This window comes from Salmo salar, chromosome ssa05, assembly GCF_905237065.1.
Source record: "Salmo salar chromosome ssa05, Ssal_v3.1, whole genome shotgun sequence".
Classification (NCBI taxonomy): domain Eukaryota; kingdom Metazoa; phylum Chordata; class Actinopteri; order Salmoniformes; family Salmonidae; genus Salmo; species Salmo salar.
The window spans coordinates 65,955,057-65,975,859 of NC_059446.1; the positions used below are offsets into that span (position 1 = coordinate 65,955,057).

The 20,803-nt window shown below is 44.1% G+C and overlaps 2 protein-coding genes across 3 annotated transcripts in view; both read right to left on the reverse strand.

The window, feature by feature from the left end:
- Positions 1–20,803, reverse strand: part of LOC106605505 (t-SNARE domain-containing protein 1) — a 135,990-nt gene that overhangs the window by 93,702 nt on the left and 21,485 nt on the right. For both annotated transcript variants that reach the window (XM_014201240.2, XM_014201241.2), the window contains exons 2-4: positions 18,541–18,653; positions 7,596–7,673; positions 6,161–6,230 (exon numbers count right to left, since the gene is read on the reverse strand). In XM_014201240.2, the coding sequence (XP_014056715.2) occupies positions 6,161–6,230; positions 7,596–7,673; positions 18,541–18,628 (236 nt within the window). In that variant the 5' untranslated portion in view covers positions 18,629–18,653. The remainder of the gene's footprint in view (positions 1–6,160; positions 6,231–7,595; positions 7,674–18,540; positions 18,654–20,803) is intronic.
- Positions 2,472–6,154, reverse strand: LOC106605504 (uncharacterized). The gene is made up of 2 exons (XM_045718623.1): positions 4,372–6,154; positions 2,472–4,240 (listed from the first exon to the last, which is right to left on the reverse strand). The coding sequence occupies exons 1-2, from the start codon at positions 4,468–4,470 to the stop codon at positions 3,488–3,490; spliced, it is 852 nt and encodes a 283-aa protein (XP_045574579.1). The 5' UTR covers positions 4,471–6,154; the 3' UTR covers positions 2,472–3,487.

Consider the following 20,803-nt stretch of genomic DNA (forward strand, 5'->3'; position numbering starts at 1 on the left):
AGCCCAGATCATTGTCTATAATGGTTCACATCCTGCACCAATATTAAAGAAAGCAACAGAAAGCAAACAAACACACACACACACACACACACACACACACACACACACACACACACACACACACACACACACACACACACACACACACACACACACACACACACACACACACACACACACAGACAGTGTAGGTTTCCAAGGTGATCATAAAAACTTGTTCATAGAATAGCCTTTATGCACATCCCATGATCGAACGTTCTAAAAACACTTCCTATCGGTGTGGCAATTTCCGGTCAGTCTAGTTGTTATAGACGATATAACGTTACTACCACTATGTCGCAGTTTTTTACTAGGTGTCTTCAGGGCTTGCCTCAAATTAATATTAATGATATACATCAAATTGTTAAATCAGCCTCCGAGACTCCAGCTAGCAAGAATGAAAAGGGGTTTAAGATGTATGTAGGAAGCTACATAGACAACTATGAAGGTGAGTACCAAGTCAGTGACAGATATAACGTTAGCTAGCTACATTCATTAGCTAGCTAATTTAACTATTAACTGTAGCTATCTAGTTACTTCGTAAAATGATGTAACGATGACAGAATCTACCTGAGAATGTGTGTATTTTTGTTTCCTTGGTTAAGTTATGCTTGCTAGCTATATTTGCTAGCTAAAAATAATTGTTATTCATGTCTTCTACACAGTAACTAACAAAGATACATTGACAGGGCAGATCACCGTGAGGGCTGCCTGTCACAGGTCCATGAGGAAGAGTGAAAAGCCGCAAAGCATGAGAGTAGGGAAAGGTTATAGATAGCTACTAGGGACCTTGTTAAACATCTCCTGTGAGACACTGTCATCATGGTCAAAATGTGTTCGAGACAGTGTCAACGTTTAATCTTATCAGTAGATAGATTTTAATGTTGGGTCCCAATCCCAATTTAGAATTGCCCACTTAACAGGTTATTTGGTAAAGATCTGTTGATGCAGTGTTTGGTAATTGTGTTACTGAGACACAATATATTCCTGTATTGTTAAATGAGCCCCTAGTTAAAACCTCTTCAGCGTCTCATCCCGTCAGCGGGATCAAAATCCAGCGAAAAATAATATCGCTATTAGCATAACAAAATTTAATAATTTGAAAAAAAACAAAAAAAAACAACTTTTTTTTCGTTTTATAGATACACCTCTCCTGAATCGACCCACGTCGTCCGATTTCAAAAAGGTTTAACAGGAAAAGCAAATCATTAGATTATGTTAGAGGAGTCCATCGTAAAAAGCAGCAACATAGCCATTTTCCGACCAAACACATGCATCACAAATAACCAAAAAACAGCTAAATGCAGCACTAACCTTTTACAAACTTCATCAGATGACACACCTAGGACATCATGTTACACAATGCATGCATTCTTTTGTTCAATAAAGTTCATATTTATATATGAAAACAGCATTTTACATCGGCGTCTGACGTTGACTAACTATTTTCCCGTCAAAAGCATCCGATGAAACAGTGCTACAATTTACTGAATTACTATTCGAAACATGTTTAAAATGTAATATTGTCATTCTAAGATTTATAGATGAATATCTCTTGAAAGCACCTGTCATACCAGATTTAAAAATAACTTTACTGGGTAATCACACTTAGCGATAAAAGGGGATGCGATACTCAGAAAATGAGCAATTAAATACAGCTCGGCGCCATCTTGGAACAATCGCATATCACATCTAATGTTGTATAATATTGTCAATAATCCCTTACCTTTAGTTGTCTTCATCAGAAAGCACTTCCAGGAATTCCCAGGTCCACAACAGATGTATTTTCGGTCGAAAAAGTCCATCCTTTATGTTCCATTAGCTTGCTGATGTTAGTGCGTCCGAAGGGCGTATCCAACTAATCTGCCTTGCGCGCCACAGTGGTTTCGAAATAATACTTTTTTTCACATTTAGGTTCGTTCAAACATGTCAAACGTTGTATAACATAAATCTTCAGAGCCTGTTTCAACAAGAGAGCCAATAAGATTCGAGGGGGACGATTTCAATGTGTTTCCAAACGTTTCCAAAGGTGGGGGTAGACAGGGCGTCATAATGGTGATGGCCCTCCCGCTGTGACCAATTTCCAACACGTCTCATTCACTGAGTTTCGACAGTAGAAGGATCAAAACACTTTGTAAAGACTGGCGACATCTTGTGGAAGCAATAGGAAGTGCTCAATAAACGATATCTCACGGTGTGAATTATAGGCGACGACGTGAAGTTGAGTCCACAATTCAGAATTCCACTTCCTGGTTCAATCGGTCTCGGGGTTTTGACTGCCATATGAGTTCTGTTATACTCACAGACACCATTCAAACAGTTTTAGAAACTTTAGGGTGTTTTCTATCCACAGGTATTAATTATATGCATATCCTAGCTTCTGAGTCTGATTAGTAGGCCGTTGAAAATGGGCACACATTTTTTCCAAAATCCGCTGTGGCGCCCCCTATCCTAGGGTAATGTCAAGAGGTTAATTAAGACTAGACACTACTATGTTTATTGTTATTTATGGGCCACATCATTCTTGTTTCTCACTTCAGTCTTTCATCACACTTATCTTCACAGATGGTGTTAAAGCACTTTGTACCAGTGATAGTGATCCAAAGCCACTGCTCCTGTGTTGCAGGAAGTGCTCTGTGTATGCAGACCATGGAGATGAAGAAGGGGCTAGCCATGGAGCCAGTGGCTGTACAGGAGTACTGCACACTGAAGAATGTTAACTTCTTTCCGTGTGGCTTTGTAGTGCACCCAGATGCTCCGTGGTTAGGATCCTCTCCAGATGGAATCATATTTGATCCCAGTGTAAGACCACACTTTGGACTCTTAGAGGTCAAGTGCCCAAATGTACCAAGTTATGTTGTCTGCCCTTACCTGAAGATACAGAATGGAGAGCTGAAGTTGAAGAGATCTCATGCTTACTACTGGCAGGTGCAAGGTCAAATCCTTCTCACAGGTTGTAGCTGGTGTGACTTTGTCATCTGTGCACAGGAGGACATCCTAGCTGAAAGGATATATAAAGATCTACAGGTTTCAAAAACTATAAGAGAGAAGGTTGACCACTTGTATTTTTACCACGATTTGCAGAAGTGTCTATCTCGCACCTGAATGGATCCCCTGCATGGGTGCCAAGTTTAGTGTTTTTATGAAAAATAAGAATTGATATTCTTGTGAAGAAATCTACAGTAGAATAGATATGTTTAATAAATGTATTTCAGCAAATGTTCAACAGTTCAGTTAATCAATTACACATCTCTAACATTGTATTCAATCTTGCATTCTGGCAATTCTGTGTTTACTTGATTTCTTTCCCCCACCCCTGTTACTCATTGCCTAATTAAAGCCAATACAAGCTCCACACAAACTGATATTCACTACAAAACAAATGATTGATACATGTCATAGATAAACAAATTATTATTTTGCTGCTAGCAAATAAACACATGTACATTTACACTGGCTTGGCCCATGCTCTGACCAAAGGTCCATTTTGATAGTTGACCAACAGGCACGCCACTGCAAATAATTGGTTGATGCTGCCTGAGATGGTCAGGGGGATGACTGTGTCAAACAGCTTGTGCTCCTTTACTCTGCGGATCATTCTTTCAACATGCACTCTCAGCCTGGCAATGGATTGGGTCTCCCTAACCTCATGCGCTGGCATCTGTGTGCGTCTTGACAGAAAGGCTGGCCGGTACACCTTGCACAGAACAATGTCATCTACAAGAAAGCCCTTATCCACCATAATGGTCATGTCAGGGGTGAGTAAGGAAATAATTCCAGACTGCTTGAAGATCTCCTTGTCACTCACAGATCCAGCATACAACAATGACACAAAAGTGAAGGCTCCATGTGGTGACATTCCCAACATGCCCTTAAAGGTACAGTGTGACTTGTAGGAAGAAAACACCTCACTCTGTAGTAGTAGTGAAGATGGTGTCTGGCAGCGGAGTTCAGTGCAGTCGATCACTACCTGGGTGTATGGATAGTCCTTGAACTCAGGTGGCAGGTGGGTTTTGATGGTTTCCTTGGGGATCCATATCCGTGCTGATCCAAGCAGACAGTAGAGGAAGTTGGCCCAAGAGATGATAATCCGGCTCACTGTCGATTGGTGGATGCTGAACCGATGGGCTAAATCCTTCTGCTTCAGACCCAGCGACAGATGAGTCATAAACAAGAAGAACTCGTCGATTGATGGCAGTGTCTGAACGTAAAGAAACCCATTTTAGTACAATAGTCCTTATATTCGGTCCATAACAAAAAGTAAATAATGTTTAACAATTACAGTAAGATCAAATAATATACTCTTAAGTATTTAATGAAGTTGTCCCTTACCGGTTTTCTTCGAGTAACACTTGTTTCAGATGGATTGATGCTTGTGACTCTTTTTAACTTGGTCTCTGCTGCCCGCTCAATCAAGTGCCAGAAGGCCATCAGGTGGGTGTAGCTTGCAAATCTAAAGACGGATCCAGAGTATTTGAATGCCAAAAAAGCTCATTTCTTTTATTGCCCATCTTCTCTAAGCCCTAGCACTAGACATGACCTAGCTGCTATTGTAGCCTGTTTTCTTGTGACTGCAATTCGTACTGTAATTCACAGCAGCTATCATCACAGCAGTGAATTTGTTTTAAATGTTCTGTTATTTAACATGGAAAGTGGACTAAGAACCAAATCCTATTTGAAGCAACGACCTGGGAGCATTTTTGGGGGTTAACTGAAAACTAATGTAAAGACAATATACATTCAATGTGCCTACTTAGGCTAAGATATGCTAGCCTAGTTTTAAATAACAATGAACATGTACTTAAAGGTAAGATGGACTTTGGGATAATAATAATAATTAATAGTAAATAATAAACAATAGTAGTGCTGGATAATAATAAATCATTACTGTACCTTGTGTAAAAACGTATATCCTCGTCAGAACCAGCAAATCGATGTAGACCAAAGCTGCATTGGGTGGTCAGTTTCTCCAGCTTGGCTCGAAGCTCCTCAATTTCTCTTACATGCTCATGGATTGCCATTAGGGCCATGTCCAGGGCTGCGGGTTCAGGGACTGCACAGTAATCATGGGTCTGGAGCGGATCAGAGACGGCACAGTCCATAGGCAGCGCACCTTGTTCTTCATCCCTCTCAGTCGGAGCAGGAGGTTTCAGTCTTCTTTCCCAAACACCAGGTCTCTTTTGAATGTGCCAGTTCCACGCGAAGACAGTAGGAACAACACCTTTTTTTAGATATTGTCGCCCCCCAATTTTTCCCTCAACAAAGTCACCTTCGACGAAATGTGTACTACACACCTTTGTGTGTTTGGTGACAGTAAAGTTGTCACGATGTACTGCCACCAACCACCTTTTTCTGTGCTCTACATCGACCAGGAAACGATGGAAGCTCACAATACCATTAAATTGGGAAGAAACTGAACACAGATCACTGAACAATGTTCATTAGCACCTCCTTCGCGGGGCTGTAATTTAAACGTAGTCATTGCGAACTATTTCAGTCAGAAAAGCATTGACGATAGCTAGTAAGCTAATGATAAAAACAATAGCAGAACTCGCTCCGGAAGTCATTAACTCGGTCGGAAGTAAATTAGAACGTTGGAGGCGGTATAATGCATAGAGGCTATTGATGACATGCCAGGCAGCACAGTGGGGTGTAATGCATTTTAAACAGACACAATCATCTCAGATTGGCCACTTTGTCATCAGGCAGGAATTTGGTAATTGCTGGCAGCTCAACTAAAACAAGTAGAATCAATATCAGCTATGAAAGAGGACATTGAAATAAAGAGAAAATATTCTCTGTTCTGGAGCTACTGGGCTTAATGTGACCCTCGGCATGATTAAAGGACAGACAGGTCAAGCAGCATGAACACTCAGAGGCTATGTATCAGGCTACACTTTAACTGTAGCTAATGCATGGTTGCAGCAGTATGTGATGTCAATAACACAGCAATAAATGGTTTGTGTTCAGACGGTTGGTTAATTGAGGGAGGAAGCTGTTGACTGACTCGCTTGAGTTGCACACTAATGTGTTGATATGAATATGTAAGTACTATAATATCCGTGTGCGTTTGTGTGTGAGTGCATGTGTGTGTGTACATGTGCGTGTTGTGATTACTCACAGGCTCTGTCGCAGTTCAGCAGTGTCTCTGGACGTTCCCAATGATTGAAGACTCTTCTCTAATGTTACAACTGAGATGGGGAGGAACATATAGCATTGTAGACATCAAAGACGTTCAAGTGCTTTGATAGTACTAACCTCAACAAAAAAAGAAACGTCCCTTTTTCAGGACCCTGTCTTTCAAAGATAATTAGTAAAAATCCAAATAACTTCACAGATCTTCACTGTAAAGGGTTTAAACACCGTTTCCCATGCTTGTTCAATGAACCATAAACAATGAATGAACATGTACCTGTGGAACAGTCGTTAAGACACTAACAGCTTACAGAGGGTAGGCAATTAAGGTCACAGTTATGAAAACTTAGGACACTAAAGAGGCCCTTTCTACTGAAAAACACCAAAAGAAAGATGCCCAGGGTCCCTGCTCATCTGCGTGAACGTGCCTTAGGCATGCTGCAAGGAGGCATGAGGACAGCAGATGTGGCCAGGGCAATAAATTGCAATGTCTGTACTGTGAGACGCCAAAGACAGCGCTACAGGGAGACAGGATGGACAGCTGATCATCCTCGCAGTGGCAGACCACGTGTAACAACACCTGCACAGGATCGGTACATCTGAACATCACACTTGCGGGACAGGTACAGGATGACAACAACAGCTGCCCGAGTTACACCAGGAACACACTCTCTCTCCATCAGTGCTCAGACTGTCCGCAATAGGCTGAGGGCTTGTAGGCCTGTTGCAAGGCAGGTCCTCATCAGACATCACCGGAAACAACGTCGCCTATGGGCACAAACCCAACGTCGCTGGACAACGGAATGAGCATTACACCGAGGCCTGTACTCTGGAGCGGGATCAATTTGGAGGTGGAGGGTCCGTCATGGTCTGGGGCGGTGTGTCACAGCATCATCGGACTAAGCTTGTTGTCATTGCAGGCAATCTCAACGCTGTGCGTTACAGGGAAGACATCCTCCTCCCTCATGTGGTACCCTTCCTGCAGGCTCATCCTGACATGACCCTCCAGCATGACAATGCCACCAGCCATACTGCTCGTTATGTGCGTGATTTCCTGCAAAACAGGAATGTCAGTGTTCTGCCATGGCCAGCGAAGAGCCCGGATCTCAATCCCATTGATCACGTCTGGGATCTGTTGGATCGGAGGGTGAGGGCTAGGGCCATTCCCCCCAGAAATGTACGGGAACTTGCAGGTGCCTTGGTGGAAGAGTGGGGTAACATCTCACAGCAAGAACTGGCAAATCTGGTGCAGTCCATGAGGAGGAGATGCAGTACTTAATGCAGCTGGTGGCCACACCAGATACTGACTGTTTCTTTTTTACGTTTCTTTTTTTGCTGAGTTTATATCAAAAGTATAACAGAAAAGACACAGGTACACACACACAGATATGTACACACACAAACATATTTACAAGACTCACCATTTGCGTTGATCTGGAAAATGTTGGAGGAGGTCTCTTGAAACACGTCTTGCAGCTCTGAGGAGCTGACCTGTGTTGCTTGGAGAAGAAGACATGATTTCAGTTCGATGGAGCATGATACAAACACACCAATGACAAAGCAGATATCTTAGGTAAAACACAACATTAGGTAAAACACAACAGCCACAGAGCTGTTCTATCATGAAATGTGTTGCAGTGAATTTGGGGTTTAGCTTTGTCCGGGACTGTAATCCGGATCCAGCGACTTTGAACCAAACACCTTAGGTAACTGCAAAATAGCTCGGAGAGAACGTACACTGTTTTTCTAATGACCTGAAGGTCATGAACATGTCTTTGCCACCTCAGTAGTCACGACAGGTAAAAAATATATATGTATTTTTCTAATAGCAGTGAGCAGGAAGTAATTTGCTGTGAGACGTGAGTCCAGCTGATGGGTTATGTGGGCAAGACTGTTCTCCCTGATCAAAAGGACAGAATGTCACAGAGCAAGAATGCCAGAAAGGCCTGATTGTTGTCAACTGGGGAAGAGCAACAGCAGTAGAACATACAGGCACACAGAAAACACAGGCCAAGGTCGGACTCTGTCTAATTCTGACCCCTAAAGTGACTGCAATTGAGTAATTGGAAAGTTATTTTTGGAAATTTTTCCCCAACTACTACCAGTAGTGTTTCGGCAGGTGTGAAAATGACAATGGGTGGTGGGGGATTACTGGTTGGAATAAAAAAGTACGGGAAAAGAAAGAGGAAGTATGTTGAACCTGCATATTGTACAAGCATTGTTCCATTAAGGTGTGCTCTTTAACCACAATTTACGCACAGAATAACAAAAGAAAGGTTTGCAGTTCACTGAGACATATGATCGACACGTCTGCATATTAAGGGTCATTCACTTGATTTATCAAACTATGGACAGTTTCCTGTGGCGGAAGAAATATGATTAAGTCAAAAGTAAACACTATATGACAGTAATACATTTTAAAATGGTGTCATTTTTCAGTTCAACGACCTTTACTAGTGTGATCTACATACTCCCACCTTGTCCAGTTCTTCCCATCGTTATGATAAATGGCGGATGCTCAATATTCATGCTACTTCACATGGAACCACCTATGTCTGTGTGGAGGAACTCAGAGGGCTAAGTCATCCCTCTCCTCGGATCAGTGACCCAGTGTTTCACACTCTGCTGATGGAGGGATTGAGGGAGAGATGGAAGGATGGAGGACTACAGAAGGGTGACACAAGGTCACCCAATGACACGGATGGTCAGTGCGATTTCAGAAAGGACATCGATTACTCTGCACCACTCCACCCACTGACCAGTGGCATTACCCTGGTCTATCTTCTGTCTGGTCATCCTTGTATGACATCTGATTAGGTTTTGTTTGTCTCTGTGAGTATGTGAGTGTTCATGTATGCAGTGTCTGGGTGTAATGTTTCAGACTACACTCGGTTGGGGGCTTAGCTAGTTGGGTTGTAGCGTGTGTGTTAGCGTGTGTGTGAGTGTGTGTGTGTGTGTGTGTGTGTGTGTGTGTGTGTGTGTGTGTGTGTGTGTGTGTGTGTGTGTGTGTGTGTGTGTGTGTGTGTGTGTGTGTGTGTGTGTGTGTGTGTGTGTCTGTGCATGCTTATGTGTAGTCAGGTCTGCAATGTGTGTGTGTGATGCCTGACCACGCCCGGTTCACGGTCGAAAGAGATGAATGTGTGTGAGACAGATATCATCCACTGCAGACTGCTGTGTTAGGTAAAAAAAACCCTGCTGGTGGGGAAGCAGTAGTACGACGGGATCACTTCTAAACCCTTTATCTTCCACCACCTGGATCCAGCCCCACTCTCTCTTCAATTATCACACACAGACGCACACACACAGACACAGGCACACGCACACACACGCACACACACCGACCGACACAGGCACACGCACACGCACACACACACACACACACACACACACACACACACACATGCTCACATCAGTATGGCATGCAAATACAGTGCCTTTGGAAAGTATTCAGACCCATTGACTTTTTCCACTTTTTGTTACATTACAGCCAAATGGATAAAACAAATCTCAACAATCTACACACAATACCCAATAACGACAAAGCGAAAACTGTTTTTTTGACATTTTTGCAAATGTATTAAAAATAAAAAACAGAAATACCTTATTTACATAAAGTATTCAGACTCTTTGCTATGAGACTCGAAATTGAGCTCAGGTGCATCCTGTTTCCATTGATCATCCTTGAGATGTTTAACCAACTTGATTGGAGTCTGCCTGTGGTAAATTCAGTTGACTGGACATGATTTGGAAAGGCACACAGATGTGTATATAAGGTCCCACAGTTGACAGTGCATGCCAGAGCAAACACCAAGCCATGAGTTCGAAGGAATTGTCCGTAGAGCTCCGAGACAGGATTGTGTCGAGGCACAGATCTGGAGAAGGGTACCAAAACAATTCTGCATCATTGAAGGTTCCAAAGAACACAGTGGCCTCCATCATTCTTAAATGGAGGAAGTTTGGAACCATCAAGAGTCTTGCTAGAGCTGGCCGTCTGGCCAAAGGAGGAGAATGGCCTTGGTCAGGGAGGTGACCAAGAACCCGATGGTCACTCTGACAGAGCTGCAAAGTTCCTCTGTGGAGATGGGAGAACCTTCCAGAAGGACAACCATCTCTACAGCACTCCACCAATCAGGCCTTTATGGTAGATTGGCCAGACAGAAGCCACTCCTCATTAGAAGGTACATGACATCCCACTTGGAGTTTACCAAAAGGCACCTAAAGGACTTGAGAAACAAGATTCTCTGGTCTGATGAAACCAAGAATGAACTCTTTGGCTTGAATCCCAAGAGTCACGTCTGGAGGAAACCTATCACAATCCCTACAGTTAAGCATGGTGGTGGTAGCATCATGCTGTGGGGCTGTTTGTCAGCGGCAGGGACTGGGAGACTAGTCAGGATCGAGGGAAAGATTAATGGAGCAAAGTACAGAGAGATCCTTGATGAAAACCTTCTCCAGAGCACTCAGGACTTCAGACTGGGGCAAAGGTTCACCTTTCAACAAGACAACGACCCTAAGCACACAGCCAAGATAACGCAGGAGTGGCTTTGGGACAAGTCTCTGAATGTACTTGAGTAGCCCAGCCAGAGCCTGAACTTGAACTTGATCGAACATCTCTGGAGAGACCTGAAAATAGATGTGCAGTGATGCTCCCCATCCAACCTGACAGAGCTTGAGAGGATCTGCAGAGAAGAATGGGAGAAACTCCCCAAATACAGGTGTGCCAAGCGTCATAACCAAGAAGACTCGAGGCTGTAATCGCTGCCAAAGGTGCTGCAACAAAGTGCTGAGTAAAGGGTCTGAATACTTATGTAAATGTAATATTTATGTTATATTTCTTTTATAAATTAGTAAACATTTCTAAAAACCTGTTTTTGCTCTGTCATTATGGGGTATTGTGTGTAGATTGATGAGGAAAAATTGTAGAAAAAGGCTATAACATTACAAAATGTGGAAAAAGTGAAGGGGTCTGAATACTTTCTGATTGCACTGTATACCAACTTTAAGTCATGAGCAAACTCCCCTTCATTTTCGCTCTATTTACCTATCACTATCTCACACGAACGCTTGCACGCACACATGCGTATGCACACACACACACACACACACACACACACACACACACACACACACACACACACACACACACACACACACACACACACACACACACACGACAACAACTAGTGGAGGGTATCTGACAGTCATTACTCTAGTGTCCCCATGTCTCCGCAAGGGGGTCTTGGACTCCTGGCTGCTACACTGGACAGAGTCCTGGCTCTCTGCCTGACAAGCTGGCACAGAAAGAACAAGGGATGGAGGGAGGTGGAGAGAGGAAAGGAATGGAGAGAATAGAGAAGGGTGAGGCAGGAAGAAAGACTAAGATAGGGATAGAAAGGTAGCCAGGTCTGGGAAAAATTTTAGATAGGCATTTAAAAATGTTTAATGTGCTTAATTGGGCCTTTTTTCCTCCTGTCTCCTATCTGTCTCTACAGTGCTTTGGAAGAGGTCTGAAACTATAATCATGGCATAATGTCTAGCAGATCTACATCCAACTGCATCAATCAGCACAATCTCCATAAAGAGAGTGTAAAGGGAAGTGATTAAAATGTGTCTTCACACAGCGGTACGACAGGTTGAGAATTGCTGAACAACGGATACAGAAGCTGCTGATTTCGCCCTACACACACACGCAAACACGCAAAACACACACAGTGCTACAGTGATGAATGAAAACCTCAGCAACACGCAAGAGACGAATTAACATCCTGGCCTTTGCAGAGTCGCTTGTCGATACGGCAAATGCACTATCTGCAACACGTTCAATTATACTCTCAAATCAGAGAGCAACTTAATCAAAAGCTCCCATCTCATTACCTTCGAGGTCAGCAGCTGTCGTTCCACTGTGGAAACTCTTCCTAAAACAGGGCCAGGCTGGGCATAGACCCACTGCAGAGAAAAACTCGCTTTTTCTCCTTTTTTGATTCATCCAATTCCCAGAGGATGGTAGCTTCCGACTTCTAAAGAGTATTTCAGTATGTGATGCCTTTTTATACTTACACACAAATAGTTTTGTTGGAGACAAAAAGCACGCCAGTTCTTGATTCTAGCTCTCTAACCTAGGTCAGGTAATTCTCAGATAATTCTCACAAGCTTGTGTTAACTCCCATAGCTAACTTGGTTTTTAGGCTTCCGGACAACACTCGAACAGTCACACTACGCAACTACACACAGACCATGTTGGGTTGCCATAAAACATGCTATAGCCTAGCCTGCTTACACTGCAGTTTCTATAACAAAGTTCATGCTAGGTTTATTTTGGGGCATGATGTGAGCAGGCCTGGAGATACAGCACCTGGAGATACAGTACCTGGAGATACAGTACCTGGAGATGCAGTACCTGGAGATACAGTACCTGGAGATACAGTAGCTGGAGATACAGTACCTGGAGATACAGTACCTGGAGATGCATTAGCTGGAGATACAGTACCTGGAGATACAGTAGCTGGAGATACAGTACCTGGAGATACAGTAGCTGGAGATACAGTAGCTGGAGATACAGTACCTGGAGATACAGTACCTGGAGATGCATTAGCTGGAGATGCATTAGCTGGAGATACAGTACCTGGAGATGCAGTACCTGGAGATACAGTACCTGGAGATACAGTACCTGGAGATGCATTACCTGGAGATACAGTAGCTGGAGATACAGTAGCTGGAGATACAGTACCTGGAGATACAGTACCTGGAGATGCATTACCTGGAGATACAGTAGCTGGAGATGCAGTAGCTGGAGATGCAGTACCTGGAGATGCAGTACCTGGAGATGCAGTACCTGGAGATGCATTACCTGGAGATACAGTAGCTGGAGATACAGTAGCTGGAGATACAGTACCTGGAGATGCATTACCTGGAGATACAGTACCTGGAGATACAGTACCTGGAGATACAGTACCTGGAGATGCATTACCTGGAGATGCAGTACCTGGATATACAGTACCTGGAGATACAGTACCTGGAGATACAGTAGCTGGAGATACAGTACCTGGAGATGCATTACCTGGAGATGCAGTACCTGGAGATGCAGTACCTGGAGATACAGTACCTGGAGATACAGTACCTGGAGATACAGTACCTGGAGATACAGTACCTGGAGTGACAAGCCAACAAAAACACACAACAATCATTACAGATTCACCGTTTCAACATAACTCTACCCTCCACCCCCTCCAGAGTGATCTCTTCTTCTCTGTTGGTGTGTTCCAGTCAGAAGACATAGACAATGCAGGAGCACATTCAATGATGATCATGAAAGTGTCTTCTTCTCCTGTTCCAAAATAACAGTGCATTTAGCCAGAACACCATGCTGTTCAAGCCTTGCTGTTTGCCAGGAAGTCTGATGATAATAGTCCCTTTACAGTTCTCAATCACTCACCCACTCCCTCATCCATAACAAATTACAGAGTTGGCAAAGATAGAACACAGGCAGCAAATACAACTATTTTGTAGCCAACAATATATCTTCAGCAACTCAAAACATGAATTGTGTCACACTCATAGCTGATATTTCAGATATCCATATACTAAATACATTGAAGTTGGAGAGGCGTCAAATGTCCACTAAAGCTAAATATAGTTCTAATGGACTTTCTTAAATGCACTGAGAAAGTGCTATGAGTGTGAGCCTCTTCTGCCATCTGCTTGGTGCTAACTGGCTCTCTTTCCCCTTAATTAGACTGATGATGCATCATCAATGTTGCTGTATGATGCACAGTATGCAACTACACAAATATGTGTTGGAGAATCTCCTATCCATACGATTGCCTTCTGTAGCCCTCTAAAAATACCGTTGTGAATATGTTCTGATGCAGTGAGAGTCTGACGCAAAGCTTGACCTTTCGAATGCTAATTTCAAATATATCTTTCACAATACCTTCTTTCATACAGATGCTGAGAATTTCAAAATGTTCTTTATGCTAGATAAACACATTTAATTCATTGTGGTGATTCACCATTGAAACTTTGTTAGCGTGCATGATTATGCATCATCAATCCGACAAAAGAAGCAAAACAAACAACCTTTAACTTACTCCCACAATGTTTTCCAACTCTTGAGCAACACCATCTCTTCCAAGCTGTACGGTATTCTACCATTCTAGATCTAGTAATATTCTTGTTCTAACCTGAATACGTGACTCCAGACCACTGAAACCAATTCACTCCCAGCGGCTCCAATGACATTGTCATGGCTGCTCAGCACACACCCCACTTGGGCCACTTACGGACCCTCAGCAGTAACTGTGGCTGGTAGAGTGGGCTCTCATTAAGGTCTCCTCCCAGACCAACAGCTCTCCATCCCAACCAATTCTAATGACCAGGGCTGGGGCTGTGGAGCAGAGCACTAGAGGGGTCTAACGAGACTGGTTTATCCCAGGGTCAGGCCCAGAACACAGGGAGAACACGGCGAGAACAGGCCGGGCCAACCTGGTGTGTGCTGCTGAACACCATTGTGGTTCTCTTTATTGGCATTACAACTGTTCAAACACACACACACCAGTAACAGCAGAGCCCAACAGTGTGTTTTCTCCACAAGCAGACCAAGGAGAGTGCCTCCACTTTTTGACCACAAGTGATCGAAGAGAAGAGATTGGAGAATAAGAGTGAGTGAATGTTCACGACACTACTAGGAGTTTGATAGACTAAGCACCCACCCGGGAAGTAGAAGAGGAGAGTTGCATACATGCTGGAAGGGCTTGAAAGGTTTGGCAAGAGAAAGGAGGAGAAAGATTATCCCGACTGACAGCTCCATTAGAGACTCTACCTGGGCTTTGATCATTTCCTGAGCCCCCCTCCACTGCTGTACAGCTCAGTCACACACACGCACGCACGCATGCACGCACGCACGCACGCACATGCACGCACACATACACACACGCTCGCTCGCACGCGCACGCACGCACGCACACACACACAGCTCAGTCGGCGCAAGCAGCAAGCACCAGAAGCCACACACAGCAAATCTGACAGGCTCCGGCCCGCTGAAAGGGCCCCGGCTTCACTGTGATCAAAGCTACTCTCTCTGATGGCTCAGGCCCCCATCTGTCTCCCCATAACACTGAGGCTGCCACAGCACACACTACACAGTCTGCTCTTTATACACTAGGGAGAGGGGGAGGGGAGGTAGAGAGAGAGAGACAGAGAGAGACAGAGAGAGAGAGAGATGGGGAAAGAAAGAGAGTGAGATATAGGGGGACAGTGAGAGTGATATATAGGGGGAAAGAGAGAGTGAGATAGAGGGAGGAGAGAGAGAGAGAGAGAGAGAGAGTTATGGGGAAAGAAAGAGAGATATGGGGAAAGAAAGAGAGAGAGAAAGGGGGAAAGAGAGAGTGAGACATGGGGGAAAGAGTGAGATAAAGGGAGGGATAGAGAGAGGGAGAGAGAGAGATGGGGAAAGAAAGAGAGAGAAAGAAAGGGGGGGAAGAGTGAGAGAGGGAGGGAGAGAGAACGAGAGAGAGAGAAAGATATGGGGAAAGAAAGAGAGAGAGAAAGGGGGAAGAGTGAGTGAGATATAGGGGGAAAGAGTGAGGTAGAGGGAGGGAGGGAGAGAGAGAGAGAGAGATATGGGGAAAGAAAGAGATATGGGGAAAGAAAGAGAGAGAGAAAGGGGGAAAGAGAGAGAGAGAAAGGGGGAAAGAGAGAGTGAGATATAGGCGGAAAGAGTGAGATAGAGGGAGGGAGAGAGAGAGTATGGGGAAAGAAAGAGAGATATGGGGAAAGAAAGAGAGAGAGAAAGGGGGAAAGAGAGAGTGAGATGTAGGGGGAAAGAGTGAGATAGAGGGGGGATAGAGAGAGGGAGAGAGAGAGATGGGGAAAGAAAGAGAGAGAAAGGGGGGAAGAGTGAGAGAGAGAGAGATAAAGAGAGAGAGAAAGGGGGAAAGAGTGAGTGAGATATAGGGGGAAAGAGTGAGACAGAGGGAAGGAAAGAGAGAGAGAAAGGGGGAAAGAGAGAGTGAGATGTAGGGGAAAGAGTGAGATAGAGGGAGGGAGAGAGAGAGATGGGGAAAGAAAGAGAGAGAAAGGGGGGAAGAGTGAGAGAGGGAGGGAGAGAGAGAGATGGGGAAAGAAAGAGAGAGAAAGGGGGAAGAGTGAGAGAGAGAGGGAGAGAGAGAGAAAGGAAGGAAGGAAAAGAGAAAGGTAAAGAGAGAGAGAGAGATAGGGGAAAGCTAGAGAGAGCGGCAGGGGGAAAGATAGAATTGGGGGAAAGAGAGAGAGAGAGAGGGGGAGATGGGAGAGAGAGAGACAGAGGCGGGAGACTGTCACTGAGTGAATGTGAATATTTATTTCTCCCAGTTTTACAGTATGCAGGAGTTAAGAGACAAAGGAGCTTGTTTGATGTTTGTTTGTTTCAGTCAAATTCATCTTACTTCTCTGGGTATCTGAGCTACACCATAATGCCTTGTACCATCAACTCTTACTGGAGTGTCAGCTGTGATCACTGTTAAAATGAACTGTATAGCACAGGAACAAAAGTATGAATATATACACAGAGCATATCAAATATAAAGAGGCACACACATGCGCACATTCACACACAAACACACACGGAGAGCAGTGAACAATATACATCACACATACCCATTGGAGGCCAGCATTAATCTGGCCCTATTACAAGGCTAATGTGGGAAAGGTGAAAGGTCATGGAGTAGAGCAGTGATGCTGGCAACCACCGCTTTATAACTGCATGACTGACCATTGACCCCTAACACTCTCCAAGTTCCTGACACCATACTGCAAATCTGCTTCAGGTCTTAAACACGATAACACTCCTTTGATATAGGATATCTGTTGTGAGCTGTAGAGTGGTTGTTCCCTCGAAAGTAGTGGATATTCCCTCCAAACCAGTGCATATTCCCTCCAAACCAGTGGATATTCCCTCCAAACCAGTGGATATTCTCTCCAAACCAGTGCATATTCCCTCCAAACCAGTGGATATTCCCTCCAAACCAGTGGATATTCCCTCCAAACCAGTGCATATTCCCTCCAAACCAGTGCATATTCCCTCCAAACCAGTGGATATTCTCTCCAAACCAGTGCATATTCCCTCCAAACCAGTGCATATTCCCTCCAAACCAGTGGATATTCCCTCCAAACCAGTGCATATTCCCTCCAAACCAGTGCATATTCCCTCCAAACCAGTGGATATTCTCTCCAAACCAGTGCATATTCCCTCCAAACCAGTGGATATTCCCTCCAAACCAGTGCATATTCCCTCCAAACCAGTGGATATTCCCTCCAAACCAGTGCATATTCCCTCCAAACCAGTGCATATTCCCTCCAAACCAGTGCATATTCCCTCCAAACCAGTGGATATTCCCTCCAAACCAGTGCATATTCCCTCCAAACAAGTGGATATTCCCTCCAAACCAGTGGATATTCCCTCCAAACCAGTGCATATTCCCTCCAAACCAGTGCATATTCCCTCCAAACCAGTGCATATTCCCTCCAAACCAGTGCATATTCCCTCCAAACCAGTGCATATTCCCTCCAAACCAGTGCATATTCCCTCCAAACCAGTGCATATTCCCTCCAAACCAGTGGATATTCCCTCCAAACCAGTGCATATTCCCTCCAAACCAGTGCATATTCCCTCCAAACCAGTGCATATTCCCTCCAAACCAGTGCATATTCCCTACAAACCAGTGCATATTCCCTCCAAAACAATGCATATTCCCTCCAAACCAGTGCATATTCCCTCTAAACCAGTGCATATTCCCTCAAAACCAGTGGATATTGCCTCCAAACCAGTGGATATTCCCTCCAAACCAGTGGATATTCCCTCCAAACCAGTGCATACTCCCTCCAAACCAGTGCATACTCCCTCCAAACCAGTGCATACTCCCTTCAAACCAGTGCATACTCCCTCCAAACCAGTGCATGGATATTCAAGGGTCTTGAGCATATAGCAATAGCATTATTACTTCCTGAACACTTTATGTCCTGCCTCCCCCTACTCTTGATTTCTCTGCAGAGACCTCATACAGTATGACCTCTTAATTCAAAATCCATTCCTCCACACACACACACACACACACACACACACACACACACACACACCAGCCGTATATTCCACAGTAGTGAACCCTATGATTGCCTCTCCTCAGGGGGTCAAGGGGTGGTGGTGTTGTCCATCCATCCATCCATAGTCAGCCACCAAGCCCTGGGGCAGATTGATGTAACTTTGACAAACTCAGTCTTGTTTTCTATACTGTACTAAAAGTATGAGGGTCATTTAAATAGTTTGTTTCAGTTATGTTGCAAATATGGTGCTCAAGTTAGTATGAAATCATGGAAGTGAATGTTTGTCTTTACCTACTGGTTGGTAGCCCTGTCTCTTGGGGCCTCCGAAGGGGTTTCGGCTGCCTCCAAAGGAGCCTCCATCGATGGATCCATAAGACATCCTGTCCTGGTGGTTTTGGGTCTGTCTGGAACAGAGAGAACACAACAACATCAGTTGGATTGGTGGATGTACTATATGGATCTGAGTAGGCTTTCAATATTCCTGGTTGGTCGATTCCAGGAATCATCAGGGGAAAATATGGACATTGTGATGGGGAATCTGTGTGTGTATGTGTGCATAAATATAAGTGTGTGTATGAACTGAATCCCCGATCCCACAGTGACATTATGCATCACGACTCAGCCTCCCCCTCGTCTATATGGAGGTGTGCAAAACATCACTGAAAAGGTTAAAGAATGCATAGTGAATGTGTATTCCATCCAAGACAGCGACACAAATGACATGATGAGATCTATGAAGCCCTGTGTCTACAAGCATCACAACCAAAGGTCACATGGTATCATGATTTCATAAGCTGTCCTATAAGACATTCAGCCCTCTGTGAATAGTAGGCATTGAACTAAGTAGGCTTGTAATTGTGTTCTAATGTCATTGTCCAGCTGCCCTTTTGTGGTTTTGAAGCCAGTCTGGTGTTGTCTGGCACCCGGGTCTGGGTATGTGAACACTGGCATTCATGACTGTCTCATAAGGGTGGCAAAGGAACAGAGAGAGGGGAAGCAGAGAGGGATAGAGAGAGAGAGGAGAGGGAGAAGGACAGAAGGAGAAAATGAGAGAAGAGGGATAGAGAGAGGAGAGAGAGAGGGGTAGAAGGAGAGAGGGAGAGGAGAGAGACAGAGCGAGAGGACACGGAGAGAGGGGTAGAAGGAAAGAGGGAGAGGAGAGAGACAGAGTGAGAAGACACGGAGAGAGGGGTAGAAGGAAAGAGGGAGAGGAGATGGAGAGAGAGGAGAAGGGGGGATTCAGTCCCATCTTCAGTGGGAGACAGAGGATCAGATTCACTGGAACCACATGGTCATTTAATCTGATTCATTTTCATAGAGCAGCAAAATGAATTACTGTTGGCAGCCAATAAACGATCTCTCTCTGCTCCTTTTGAATCCCAGACCAGTCACTAGTCACTGTAGTGCCTGGTTCTCCAGCCTTCTGAAGTGTGCATAGGCATTGCATGTCTCAATACGTGCTCTCACTCTGAGCAGTACAAAGAAATATACAGATTTTCAGACCAACTTTCTTAGACACATTCTCTTTTCTTCTCCCACATTCTATATAGGAATATATACACACTTGTATGTGTGTATACCCAGGGGCGGAAATCCCGGGGGTGGATGGGTGGGGACACGACCCCCCCATCCTGGGAAAAATATGATTTGTCCCCCCCAATATATCACTGAAACATAACTATGTAATTTAAATAATATTGATAATACGCAATGAAAGCAATTGTGCTGATTATAGACACTTAATAGCGCGTTTTTAAGTTTCAAAAAATTGCGACCCGCCACCCTTTGCCTCACAATGGTTTGATCCACTGCCACTTCCTTAGTTGGCAAGGTAACAGAGGGGTCATATCTACTGTCTGAAAGGCACTCAATGAACGTAACTGACGTGAGGTTAATCTAGTCAATCGCGCACACACACCAGCTGAATATGCAGAGCTAGCGCGCAAATATTAACTATTAAGCTAGCTAGTACCTATTCCATTTATGTGGCGTCGTCAAAGATGGAATCTTTGCTATCGTCAATTTATTCCAAGATCAGCACGCAGATGATGTAAGTTAGTGCTTCAAAGTCCCTGTGATAAGGTTAGCAATAAACTGAAGTCCAAACTGAACAGAACTACACTCTCTTCTACCATTGTCTTAAATATATTTAATGGTCTCGTTGCAAAAGCTAAATTGTCGCAAGGGAACTTTGATTTATTTATTTTATTTCACCTTTATTTAACCCGGGTAGCAAAGATTATAGCAAACACCACTGAAACTGAATTGGTGCTCGCTAGCTTTGCAAATTCAGCTATTGTTGGAAGCCAGCCAATATGAAACAAACTATTAAAATTACAAAAGGTTGCAGCATATGTTGTGTAAATGGTGAACTCATACAGCTGTCAACTCTTGTCATTTTAATCCGTTTCACATTTGCTAGCTACCTTTTAGATCGAAGCCCAAATAGAATGATAGAAGATGATAGAAGCCCATCTTCTACTGTAAATAACCTACACACTGTGTGTGTGTGTAGCCAGCCAGCCAGCCAGCCAGGTATAAAAATGGCAGAAAA